Raw genomic sequence first — 14,018 nt, forward strand, 5'->3', positions numbered from 1 at the left:
CATTTTTAGATGTTTTGCAGCACCTTGGCCGCTCCGATATATCTGATAGCGACTCTACTATGCACAGAGCCTTGCGTACGCATCCGGTGGTCCAGGCCACATGGACTTAAGCATAAAGTGTTATTTGACGTATTTGTGCGCAGCGTGCGCCGCATTGGGAACCCGACTTAAAAATTATTAAAATGTCATAAATTGGATCAGCAGGACAAATTAAAGTGAAGTAATAAGAATTACAGTCTAGATAAACATAGTACCTAAACGAAATCTCAGGGCCCGCGGGGCAACGCAATGGCAACTCGTAGGACAGTCGTGAACCAAACCATAACTAATCATTTACTTATATACGTATTTACACAATTCGTTCCGTTGCCACGACATCAACATCAGTTCTTCATTATACAAATGCAAATTATTATTATACAATAGAATTTTCACTATCCCTCGTATAAATGCTCCGTGATTCCTAACGTTTATATTCAAGTAGACGCACGAGGTGCCTCACTCAACGGATGTAATATTCACTTTGCCTCTCTCCTTATAGTTAACTTAGGTAAAAATTCAACAAATCATTTACACTGATCATATTGCGTTTCACGAACTATACAATTTACGTACTATTTTGGTGTTCGGAACCGATTTTTAAACGCGCGCGGGGCGGCGGGTTTGTGACTGGACACTCTTCAGCTCTCACGTACATTTGACATTTAACTTTAGGACAATCAGTATGCGGCTCACAGGAAGTCAGTGTGTAAAGTTGGAGCTTTGCAGTCAAACTGTTCCTAGACAAACTGGATTTGGGATTTAGCAACCAAATGCACAGGCAGCACTATTTCATACTGTTTGTACAAATGAACCGAGCATGTATATAGCAGTGTGTTTTTATAAGCGCCTGCCCCGCTGCGCTGAAATCGTATAAGTATCTAAAGCTCAGTACAAAGTATTCTACGCTAACAATTTGATCTACGCTCAATAGATGTTCCGGCCACACTGACAACTCGGCTACTCGGCTACCTTTCTATCAGCTTGTTTACTGGCAGTGAGTTTGCGAATTAGACATTGATTCTTTAAGAAACTTATGTCGTACAAGGCATGGTATATTTTAAGTTATCTAATGACGCTGCGATACAAACACAGCTACGGATTTACAACTTAATACGAAACGACAACTCCTACTTTTAATTTACTAGAGTCGAGAGCGACTTTATTGCTATTTAAGTCAATAAGGCCATTTTCATATTTGCCGCGGCGACTTCGGGCGAGCGCTGGACTAGATTTGCATATTTTGTCGAGTGAGGGACGCCCGCCGAGGCAAATAAGAAACGGACTCGAATGCGACCCCCGAAGCGTCTTGGGATAGAAATACTGAATATTTTATAAGCGTTTAACAAACTGTTGGCACAAATTGGTGTTACTGCTTAATTGGCCTAAACACTACTTTTAATCACAGACGTTATTTAAAAATTCACTAAACTAGACAAGACGATTGGGCTTCGCATTCTATTACAAATAAGTATCGACTCGGATCTCCAGCTATCGTCTAATTACAGTATTTATTCCTATCGCTTCCACAATTATCAAGTATAGCTGTGATCTCAGTCCTTACGTTCGCTTATTTAAAAGTAGGTTTGTACTAATGCGCGCTGCCAATGTGCCGGTGCGTACTACCTTCGCACTCCTATCCTTACCGTGAGGGACCTAAAATTCGACTAAATTGGTTAATTTACTAGTCTTCAAGCAAGACGGAAACTACATTTTAACTACGCCTAACTCTCTCATCAACAGAACAAAAGTATTAAATTTAGTATAGTTTTTACAAATCGTCAAATCCCCTATCACAATTTACAGTAGGACGGTCCCACACATCATAAATTTGAGATCTGTCGTGATATTATACAAATTTTGGTAATAGATAAGCTATCTTCGTTCAATTCACATTCATATCACTGATCATATCTTCATATAACCGAAGACGGGTGCGTGGCGAAGCTAGCGTGTTGTGACGCCACCACCCCGACCCTATCATAGGCTTGTGTCTGCTCGTTCACTACAGAGAGCGCTTCGCTCTCGGTCAATCGGTCAAACGAACTAGTTCGGTCTTTTAGTTCCTTTAGTTCAGTCGGTCGTTGAACTTGTTGGGAGCCGGGAATGAATAGGAATCGGTTTTACACTCGATTTTTTTCCAATCTTTCGTAACTAAATATAATTCAAGTTCCACGATATGATTATGTCGATGTTAAACATTAAAACAGCTTAACACAGTAAAAAATGTAAAATACATATATATAGAAAAATATATGATTATCCTTCATACTTTTCGGGCTTTGGCGTGTCACGTCGTTCTTTGTCTCGTTCGCACTTGTGCTAGCGACATTGTGAACCGTTTCGTTCCGTCCGTTTTCCGTTTCACTCAGTCAAGCGCTCTCCAATCCCACTGAACTAAATGACCTAAAGACCGATTAAGAGCGTGCAAATCGATTTAGCTCCTTTCGGTCCTCGGCGGGATTTCATTCTTAACATCTTAAGTTCGCGACCGACACAAGCCTACCCTATCAAACTATTTGAGCACCGTGGAAGGAATGAGTGTGCATAAGACTTAGACAGCCAGGGTACCGCGGGGCCTTTGCTTCCATGCACCTTTGGTACAGTCACCAGCAATAGTTGCTAAGCGGGCAAACCGTTCGAAATGATCTTGACGCGACTTTATTGTTAAGAGAATAAGAGCGCGTCAAGGTAATTTTGAACAACTCGCCCGCTTAGCAAGTTCTGCTGCTGACTGTACATGGCGTTTTTCTGAGACACTGTTACTTTTAAACCGCTAGTATGGCATAGTTAGAAATTAGTAGAAATAAAATAGGGCAATAGTGCGACAGAAAAACGACATGCGCAAATTGTTTTGCTATTTGTTGTGCGAGTTTAGGTACATCGCTCGGTATGTTGATTAGATTAGAGGGCCCCGCGTTTTAACAGGATTAGCATTGAACAGTGCATCAAGAGTTAAATCACATCGATATTATCCATTTGTAAATATAAATAAACATCTTCAAAATTTTTCTCAAATTATGAGCATATATCCAGCGTAAAAATCTTTTAAAATAACACGTCATACTCTTCTCAATTATAGATATACCTACCTATAGGTATATGGCACACTGCTCTGTTTATATATTTATACATTAAATTCATACACTCGATACCTATCAGTTTACCTTGTCACCATAGAATAATTGAATTATATGGATGGATATTACGTTAGAAGCTTAACAAGCGCTAATATAATATTCGACAAACAATCGACGGATCGACAAATAATACGCCTCGGCTCGGAACGAATACTGCCCGGCATTCGATGCCCGTTCGTCGGCTCCTAACCTACACATCACGAAACGTTGGTCCACCGAATACGAGTCAACCATATTTCTGTCGATTAACACTATAGGAATTGAAACTTGCCTACGCTAGGGCACAGTACACTAAGAACAGTAGTGAATCTAAGGCCGCTCGGCAAGTTATTTACCTACTCTTGCGTTGGCGCTTAGGGTTGTCACTTTTATTTTTAGATAAATATTATTTGCGTATTATGAGTAGCACTAGGTTTCTATTTATATAATATAATGAAATGTTTTCTCAATTCATAAATCAGGTATAAATTAAGGCCGGTAAAAGCAGGCAAATGCGAGCGTACTCGAATGCGCGCGATCTCAGTCGCGGTACGGCCCACACTGCCGCCACCGTATTCCCCCGTAAATTATGCGAATGTGTGCGTGGCAGCGCGTGCGTACACGGCGCCCGGCGCGCACGCACACATTCAAGCCGGCAGCGGCACATTTCTATGAAGATTCACTACTGTTCTTGTACTGTGGCTAGGGTCCGCGCTCGCACAACGCACACGTGTCGGGCGCGGCAGAACGGATTGAACTAGGCTCGGTGGCTCACTTGGCTACGTGCCGCGCCTCCGGGCACGGCGCCACGCCTTCCACTGTGAATATTGATATCTCTGTAACAATACAAAACATACTTTACATATTTTAACATCGAAAAGTGTTTGTGGGAATTCATTTCATCAAATAATACAAGAAAGTAACTCAAGCATCATCATCTTCCTCGCGTTGTCCCGGCATTTTGCCACGGCTCATGGGAGCTTGGGGTCCGCTTGGCAACTAATCCCAGTAATTTGGCGTGGGCACTAGTTTTTACGAAAGCGACTGCCATCTGACCTTCCAACCCAGAGGGTAAACTAGGCCCGTATTGGGATTAGTCCGGTTTCCTCACGATGTTTTCCTTCACCGAAACGCGACTGGTAAATATCAAATGATATTTCGTACATAAGTTCCGAAAAACTCATTGGTACGAGCCGGGGTTCGAACCCGCGACCTCCGGATTGCAAGTCGCACGCTCTTACCGCTAGGCCACCAGCGCTTCCAAAGTAACTCAAGCATACCGACTGTTTTAATTCCGCAATATGCAATAGATCTCAATTACAGTATTCCATTTATCAGGCTCATAACTTTCGCTTTTTAAAATAAGAGTTCCTCTTACGAACTAAGATTATCAACACTTGTTTGTTATTGAAGCAAGCTTGTAAATACTATCTCGAGCAGAGGAGAGTCCGTAATATCACCTTAAAAAAACCGGTTAAGTGCGAGTCGGACTCGCGCACGGAGGGTTCCGCACCATCAACAAAAAATAGAGCAAAACAAGCAAAAAACGGTCACCCATCCAAGTACTGACCCCGCCCGACGTTGCTTAACTTCGGTCAAAAATCACGTTTGTTGTGTGGGAGCCCCACTTAAATCTTTATTTTATTCTGTTTTTAGTATTTGTTGTTATAGCGGCAACAGAAATACATCATCTGTGAAAATTTCAACTGTCTAGCTATCACGGTTCGTGAGATACAGCCTGGTGACAGACGGACGGACGGACAGCGGAGCAGGGGTCGGAAACCGGTATTTGCTCCATACAAAAATACCGGTATTATTACGTTCTTTTTCGTTCTTTAGTTTATTATTTATTTTTTAATGGGGCAATCTAATAAAACAAAGTTGTTACCTAAATAAATGTTTCAGTTCTACGCAAAGAGCATAAAATAATTCAAAATATTGGGCTATTTCGAGGTTTTTCAAAAATACCGGTTCCGAGCCCTGCAGCGGAGTCTTAGTAATAGGGTCCCGTTTTTACCCTTTGGGTACGGAACCCTAAAAACAAGAGACTGTGCTCCCGAAGGCACTAATGACGATAAACAAATACCCCAAACTATAAGTGCAAATCGGAGAGTCTTAGGGCCACTTGCACCATCTCACTAACCCGTGGCTAACTGGTTAAACATGAAGTTACCATGGTTATCCGTACAATTTGACACTGAATTAACGATTTAACTGATTAACCCCGGGTTAGTGAGATGGTGCAAGTGGCGCTTAGAGAAGTAATCAACATACTACAACGTCTACAATAGTCCCTGTCATTGTGGTGTCGCGCATTTCAATGTATGTACTTAGATATTAAACATGAGGAATAGATGATAATGTGTAGAGATTTTGATGATATGTGTAGAGAGAGAATCAGGTGCCGATTGAATAGAAAATATGTATGTTAGGGTGTTTCACTTTTGTATGGAGAAAAAAAAGTTGTGATATTTTTCCTGACTTTGCTCACCAACTATCTATTTCAATTTTCATAATAATCGATTAACGTTTAAAGGTTGCACACATTGAAAATGTGGAGGGAGAACCCCATACATTGCGTGAAAATTAAATTTTTTTTTATAACAAAATATAATGAACTGATACTAAAATCTAATGAAAAAACGGAATTTTGCGTCTAAAACACGATAAAACCACTTTTCCTTTGGAAACAGGTGGAAAAACTGAAAGATCTTAATTAGAACATTTATCAAGTAACCAAAATCCATGTTAACTACTAATTTTAAAATTGATTTATATGTAGAAGGTTCAGTATTAAACTACTCACCGCTTTGATGGTAGCCGCTTAAACCGTTTTCTACTCTCCGATGTAGAGTCGTTGGTTATTTGAGAAAACTTTGTTGATGTTGTGCAACCTCTAAACATTCACCAATTTTAATTTTTTTTGGTATATAATATTTTTTAATCAGGAAGAACCAGAATTCGAGCAAAGTCAGATGAAAATCGAAAATTCGGAAAAATGAAACACCCTAATGTATGGTACCACCTCAATCATGTTCGCAGACGGTTGACCGCTATTTGTACTTGATTTCGAGACTAGGCTTGTACCGCGTCTCCGGGTAGAGCGCGACGCCCTCCACTGTGAATATCGATACCTCTGCAACAACAAATAGTATTTTATACAATCGTGATATAATGGAGAGCTTTTCAGTTGAGTACCGTGTTAAGGCAACGAAGCTTGCTGAGTTGCTTAAGTGAGGTACGAAATTGAAAAGCTTGATTATATCACTATTGTATATAATATTTCGAGTCTATAGCGAATTCGTTCACCCTTGAAGGGATGCAGTTACGTGACCTTAAGAAGGTAATTCATAACTAATATTTGCACCTCTTATAGGTTAAATTCCTCAGATCGAGCATTAGCGATAAGACTGTAAGAAACTTGCATTTATTCTACTTTTCTCGATATTCCCGTAAAACCTTGGCAGTTGAATAATTATGCTAAAGGAATTTGTCGTGTCATACGTGGGAAGACTTCAATAGTTACTCAATTAAGTCGGCTGAATTGACTTAGCAAACTTGACGCCTCTAGTCGATTACGATGCGATTCCCCCACGGAATGTCGAAGACAATATGTACTTATATGTAAAACTTAACACGTCTTCTGGGAATAAAATGTAAATTAATTTATGTTTATACGACTGAATGTTACGATCTTAGACTCACACTTTACGAATAGCGTCTCTGTTGTATCAGGTGCGGGGCAGTCACAATAGTATACTTAAGGTCATAGCAGAGAGGGTGGATTGCACCTTCTTGAAATTTTGGGTCAATATAATAATAATTAAATAGTTATTTAATGTAGTAGTAGTTAAGTATTTAACGTAGTCATAAGCCAAACTAACAATTCTATGGATAAATTATTATCTGAAATAAAGAATTAATGATTATGTGTTTCAGACTCCTTTTATAATTAGGTATATTTGAAGTGTTTTCATCGATAAATCAAAATAAGAGTTTGAAAATAAAAACCCATTTGTGTTATTATTATTTTATAACTCTCGAGTTCACAAAGATATAGCCAAACAAAGGAATCATATTTTGTTCTGTGAAGACACATAATTTTACCGTTTAACCCCCCTATTCATAAAACTTCGAGAACCTCTGTTAAATTTTGTCTCTTGTAACAAATGGGAATATCAAAATATCGGATAGAGACAAACGATTATGAACAGTTTGTTAGATTTGACACACATTTATGAAGAACGTCATAAGTCTGTTCATTCATTCACTTTCATCGGATCCGTAATTACCTCATTACCCATCAAATACGCTACGAATCTATTAATTATTAGAAACCGATAAAAACTCCAGTCCAAACGGCAATTAGTTTCGACGAGAAGAGTGGCCAATCGGTTCCGTTTTTAAATCTTGCCAATTAACTAATGGCTTTGTAATAGATATCTGTTAAATTGAAAGGCTATGGATATCAGTTTCTCATTACCGAACTTAACAGCTATCTGAATGTAATTAAGTAATGTTTATTTTTACTTTCAATCCGTTTGGGAATCACTAAATGCCTACTAATGGGCCGAACTGAAAACAGTTAGATAACCTAATAATTACTATGTAAATATAAGATAAGAGTAGAAATTAGATAGAGTCTGTTCGGAAAAAGAAGAGTCGTGGAATGTATTAGGCCTCATACATTCCACGATCCACGATTCTTCTCTTTCCGCACAGACTCTAATAGGAACTTAAACATTTTCTACATTGTAACACCAGATTTTCGGTCCAGATGTGTCAAAATTAAGGATGTCGCCGACTAGTCGGGAAAGCCGACTATCCGGCCACATTTGTAGTCGGCGATTAGTCGGCGACTAGTCGGCAAAAAAGGCCGATTAGTCAGCCTATTATTAATTACGGACATCAGGACATAAATAAACGACGATTTAATACTTTCATCGACCCAGGAGCGCTTTAGTCAAGTAAGTATGTGTGATATTTACCATCAGGAAAATACCCGACGGATGCTAAATGTGTGATGTAACTGTTACTGTGGTTATCACCGCTTTCCGCCCACCATCTCTTAAGCGCAAGAAGACGCCAAGCGCACACGATTACGTACAGCGCCGACCAACCAAGCCGAATCCTCGAACCAAGTTGACAATCGTTGTCAGAAAACGCCAGACTGACTTAAATAATGTATCTGTCATCCCAATAAAAAAAAATACGTTTAGCGTTTGTCGATGTTCGATTGTCATCTTGGCTAGGCTCCCAGATGACTCACCGTGACCGCGGCGATAGATGTGCGAAATAACTGTGATGTACCAGCTCTGGGTGCAGCTCGCCTCCTCCAGTCAGGCTGCAGTAACGCCACCATCTAACGCGGGAAGGGGCTACCCCAACGGTAGGTACAATATCTACAGGTCACTCACCATCAGGCAACTCGTTGAGCCGTGGCGGTAGATGTGCGAAGTAACTGTGGTGTATCGCCCTCGGCGCCGCCAGTCTTCTCCTCGGGTCGGGTTGCAGTAAGGCGGCGGCGAGTCGATCCGCGTTCCTTTCTCCGTCTCTTAGGCGCGGGAAGGGGCTAACCCAACGGTAGGTACAACATCTACAGGTCACTCACCATCAGGCAACTCGTTGAGCCGCGGCGGTAGATGCGCGAAGTAGCTGTGGTGTATCGCCCTCGGCGCCGCCAGTCTTCTCCTCGGGTCGGGTTGTAGCAAGGCGGCGGCGAGTCGCTCCGCGTTCCTTCCGCCGTCTCTTAGACGCGGGAAGGGGCTAACCCAACAGTAGGTACAACATCTACAGGTCACTCACCATCAGGCAACTCGTTGAGCCGCGGCGGTAGATGCGCGAAGTAACTGTGGTGTATCGCCCTCGGCGCCGCCAGTCTTCTCCTCGGGTCGGGTTGTAGTAAGGCGGCGGCGAGTCGCTCCGCGTTCCTTCCACCATCTCTTAAACGCGGGAAGGGGCTAACCCAACAGTAGGCACAACATCTACAGGTCACTCACCATCAGGCAACTCGTTAAGCCGCGGCGGTAGATGCGCGAAGTAACTGTGATGTATCGCCCTCGGCGCCGCCAGTCTTCTCCTCGGGTCTGGTTGTAGCAAGGCGGCGGCGAGTCGCTCCGCGTTCCTTCCGCCGTCTCTTAGGCGCGGGAAGGGGCTAACCCAACGGTACAACTACTACAGGTCACTCACCATCAGGCAACTCGTTGAGCCGCGGCGGTAGATGCGCGAAGTAACTGTGGTGTATCGCCCTCGGCGCCGCCAGTCTTCTCCTCGGGTCGGGTTGTAGCAAGGCGGCTGCGAGTCGCTCCGCGTTCCTTCCGCCGTCTCTTAGGCGCGGGAAGGGGCTAACCCAACGGTACAACATCTACAGGCTACTCACCATCAGGCAACTCGTTGAGCCGCGGCGGTAGATGCGCGAAGTAACTGTGGTGTATCGCCCTCGGCGCCGCCAGTCTTCTCCTCGGGTCGCGCTGTAGTAAGGCGGCGGCGAGTCGCTCCGCGTTCCTTCCACCATCTCTTAAACGCGGGAAGGGGCTAACCCAACGGTAGGTACAACATCTACAGGTCACTCACCATCAGGCAACTCGTTGAGCCGCGGCGGTAGACGCGCGAAGTAACTGTGGTGTATCGCCCTCGGCGCCGCCAGTCTTCTCTTCGGGTCGGGCTGCAGTAAGGCGGCGGCGAGTCGCTCCGCGTTCCTTCCGCCGTCTCTTAGGCGCGGGAAGGGGCTAACCCAACAGTAGGTACAACATCTACAGGTCACTCACCATCAGGCAACTCGTTGAGCCGCGGCGGTAGATGCGCGAAGTAACTGTGGTGTATCGCCCTCGGCGCCGCCAGTCTTCTCCTCGGGTCGGGTTGTAGTAAGGCGGCGGCGAGTCGCTCCGCGTTCCTCCCGCCGTCTCTTAGGCGCGGGAAGGCGGCTCCGAGCGACCGGGCGGGGCAGCTGCCCCATCGGGCTATGTGGGAGCGGAGGCCGGGGAGCCGGGTGACGCCCGGCCAACTTTCTTCGGTTGGGGTTCCGACGACCTGGTAGACAATATATGGATGTTGTGAATATAGAGCTTAAGAAATCTTAAATTATCCAAGAATCATATGCCAATGGTCTGTCTTACCACAGTATAATAAAGAGTACTAGCGTACAGTATGGACACTCCCTGCCTCCCGTTGAAAGTGCCGCCCACCCGCTCTCGGTTACCTCACAGTTACCCTACAATGTCTTATCTCACTCACACAAGCATGGTACGCGTTCACCTACACGAGCTTAGGCTGTGTGCGTAGGAACGCGTTTGTTTCATACATTTGATCGCCAGTGTCCGAGGTGTGGTCTTACTTATAAAGCAGAAACTACGCGAAGAAGACAAATTACTGAAAGCAGATCCTTGTCTCCGAAGCTAATCGTGCCATCAGAATAACTCATTTCAATTTATTTAATAAAGATAACAGTGATGTTATTTTTGTTAGTACATTCTTAAAAATAATGTTATTACTTAAAAGCTAAATTGATTTTAGATCTAATATTATTTCATTAATTACAGGACAACACACATGATCAGCAATCATCTTTAGGATACTGTTTGGGCTATCCCTAGTTCTGCTTAACAGAGAGGGGTCCCGTTCTTTCCCATAAAGTTTTAAGTCATAATGTATTGTTTGTCATATTATCATTAGTCATAAAACTGAAACCGTTAACATTTCAGGATTTTCGTTAGGTCTTTTTTCGCAATATTGCTGCAAATCCATCTCTGCGTGACTCCGCGAACATGGTGGATGCGATTAACCTCGAGCTTCGCGCAATATTCCTAAACCTGACGTTACACGTAGCGAAAGGTCCACGACCACCAGAGACCACAGCCTAAACGCTAGGATGTCAGTGAGTCATGTCTCTCTGACATCGAATACTGCGTGTGCGAAGTAGTGAGCGTTACAGCTAAGGATACAGCTGAATGGACGCTAGAATGAGATATATACCTTGAATATCTTGTCGAGCTGGTCGTGCGTGTCTCGCACTCCGGGGAAGGTGGGCACGCCGCACAGCATCTCCACGAATATGCAGCCAACGCCCCACATGTCTAGCGACGTTGAATACTCCGTGCTGCCTAGTAGGACATCTGTGGACAATATACTCTCTTTGAAACACGACCATTTTAGATAAAGCCAGGCGTGTCTCACTCTGCGATTACGTGGCTTTGCGCGAGTCCTAAAAGTACATCCGTTCGGCCCCAATTTTGGGGAAAGTCATAAGCCACGATGGCGCTGTCGCCACCTAGCGGCCATATCTGTGCTGATCGTAACAGACGCGTTTTGTTAGAGAGTGAGTCTTCTGTACTTAGTACTATTATTTATTCTGTGATAAAGCTTCGTTGCTTAGACAACCTAAAATTAATTTAAATCCTTGAAGAACACAATTTTCCCGTTTTATGTGCAAATTCAGTATCAACTCCACCATTATTTATGAAATACGCGAGATATTATTGCTAGCATTTGCAACTGCGCTATGCCAGACTGACTGCTTATCTGTCGGTGTCTGCTGCATAATAATATATCAAGATGAATCGCGAGTAAGATCGAAATGTTATGGGTAACTAATTGAATATTATATATATAGGATAGAAGTGTGTAATCTTACCTGGTGGCCTGTACCACAGTGTGACGACTTCGTGCGAGTATGTGTGGCTGGGCACCGACTTGGCCCGCGCCAGACCAAAATCCGCGAGCTTCAGCTCCCCTTGTAAACTTATTAGAAGGTTTTGTGGCTTCAGATCTGTGTGTGAGGTCTTTTTGCACTCCGTCTCTCCAGCGGTACCTAGAGCGACCAGTGGCCGAATAGAAAACTAATCTTACCCGGTGGCCTGTACCACAACGTGACGACTTCGTGCGAGTATGTGTGGCTGGGCACCGACTTGGCCCGCGCCAGACCGAAATCCGCGAGCTTCAGCTCCCCTTGTAAACTTATTAGAAGGTTTCGTGGCTTCACAGATGTGACTGTGTGTGAGGTATTTTTACACTCCGTCTCTCCAGCGGTACCTAGGACGACCAGAGGCCGGATAGAAATCTGTAATCTTACCTGGTGGCCTGTACCACAGTGTGACGACTTCGTGTGAGTATGTGTGGCTGGGGACCGACTTGGCCCGCGCCAGACCGAAATCCGCGAGCTTCAGCTCCCCTTGTAAACTTATTAGAAGGTTTTGTGGCTTCACGTCCCTGTGACAGAGAAAAAATCATGAATCCATTGCATGTAGAAAATAAAATACGCAGAAAAGTAGGTAACTGTCGGGTTATGTAGGTTAGTTAGCATCTAGATCTGACAAATGCGCCAGTTTCAAACTACTTACGCATTAGGTATCGCATAAAGAGCGCAATGTACTAAATAAGGACGGTGAGCACGAATAACTTCGTTCATTAATCCACCTGTTCTAATATCTATTCCAACACATTATTATATTGTTCTCTCGTAGATGATTCCCGCGGTCAATGCCACTGTGCGAGCGGGACAGCGACATAACTATTCGCGTGCGATAGAGACAGTAACAGGCGGGTCAATGATTGAAATTCTTTGTGCTTAGCGTCCTTACTTTACCAAATATGCGTGCGAACTTTAGATTTGGACGCACCTTTTCACAATGTTTCGCGAATCTATATTATACCTTTATACTATAGTTCGTTCTTTTTAGCATTAGAAATAAGGTAAACAATCTTGATGTGTCTTTTAATAGAAAAACACATTTGAAAAATAAGTTACGGCAAATATGTAACAATTATTAATCTAATACGATCATTTATATTCTTCTGCTTTCATAAGTAATAGTTACTGATTTTTAAAAAGCGTTTTTCAATTGAAAGACATGTCAAGATCGCTTACCTTCTTGCAAGTTCTTTCTAATGCTAAAAAAAAACGAACTATAGAGAATTCTATTACCTAAGTTGTGGTAGTAACATAAAAACAATCTTGCTAGATCGCTTATCATAAAATTACTTTTGCAAAGAGCAAACTCAACGCTAAAAGTCAATTGCGATTAAATCTGCTAGGTACGTTTGAATATAAATATTATCTTTGCATATTCAGAACTTCCTTAACATCCTATCTTCTATTTTAACTTGAACTGACTTAATGGGATTTTAATTAGAGTCAGGCAGTGCTCTGGACGCAATAAAATTCATAAAATATAATTTGCTAATAAGACCGGATGCTACTAGTATTTAGTATTTATTTTGAGTAAAATTCATGTTCTTTGCACATTAATGATGAAACTGTTTTTTTATTAGTCTAATAACTGAGCAAAGGCCACCCCTCACCCCTCTAGATTTCCAATCTGGTCCAAGTAAAATGCTTAAGCGGCGAATGACCTATAGACTATAAAGTTACATTAAATTAAACAAAAGAAACACAATAAGAAACTTTCTGGTTAAGCCATTACCTTCTATTTTACATTAATTTTGGGGAAATATCTGTCCTAGGGGCATTCCACAATGTCGCTTACGTAACGTATTGTACGGCAGCAATCTCAATAAAATCCGTAAAACTCGAGGAACGCCCCTCATCATCTCTCAAACTGTGTGATTCTAAACCGTAAAATTATTAATCGAATTTAAACTGTTGTGAGACATACAACTGCCGTCGTGAACGCTGCTCGCACTGTTAGTGCTTGAGAAAGGAGACCTAGGCTCTCCGAAACATGTCGCGCGAGTGACTTAAAACAAGTGAGTCTAAACCGTAAAATTATTCAACGTAAAATTATTCAAAACAAGTGAGTCTAAACCGTTAAATTATTCAATGCTGTGTGATTGCGTTGCCAAACTGTGTGATTACGTCCCCAAACTGTGTGATTTCGTTCCCAAACTGTGTGATTGCGTTCCCAA

At 42.8% G+C, this 14,018-nt stretch overlaps 1 protein-coding gene and 1 long non-coding RNA gene across 2 annotated transcripts in view; both read right to left on the minus strand.

Moving 5' to 3' along the window:
* Nucleotides 1-2,522: 2,522 nt before the first annotated feature.
* Nucleotides 2,523-8,722, minus strand: LOC134652046 (uncharacterized). Its single transcript, XR_010097148.1, has 5 exons — nt 8,576-8,722; nt 6,184-6,294; nt 3,883-3,994; nt 2,780-3,470; nt 2,523-2,634 (listed from the first exon to the last, which is right to left on the minus strand). It is a non-coding gene; the product is annotated as an uncharacterized LOC134652046 (long non-coding RNA).
* Nucleotides 8,723-9,917: 1,195 nt separating this feature from the next.
* LOC134652311 (cyclin-dependent kinase 14) overlaps nt 9,918-14,018 on the minus strand; it is a 132,944-nt gene continuing 128,843 nt past the window's right edge. Inside the window, exons 8-10 of the mRNA XM_063507483.1 lie at nt 12,226-12,362; nt 11,130-11,269; nt 9,918-10,187 (exon numbers count right to left, since the gene is read on the minus strand). Of these exons, the coding sequence (XP_063363553.1) occupies nt 9,918-10,187; nt 11,130-11,269; nt 12,226-12,362 (547 nt within the window). The remainder of the gene's footprint in view (nt 10,188-11,129; nt 11,270-12,225; nt 12,363-14,018) is intronic.

Source organism: Cydia amplana, chromosome 11 (assembly GCF_948474715.1).
Source record: "Cydia amplana chromosome 11, ilCydAmpl1.1, whole genome shotgun sequence".
NCBI classification, from domain to species: Eukaryota; Metazoa; Arthropoda; class Insecta; order Lepidoptera; family Tortricidae; genus Cydia; species Cydia amplana.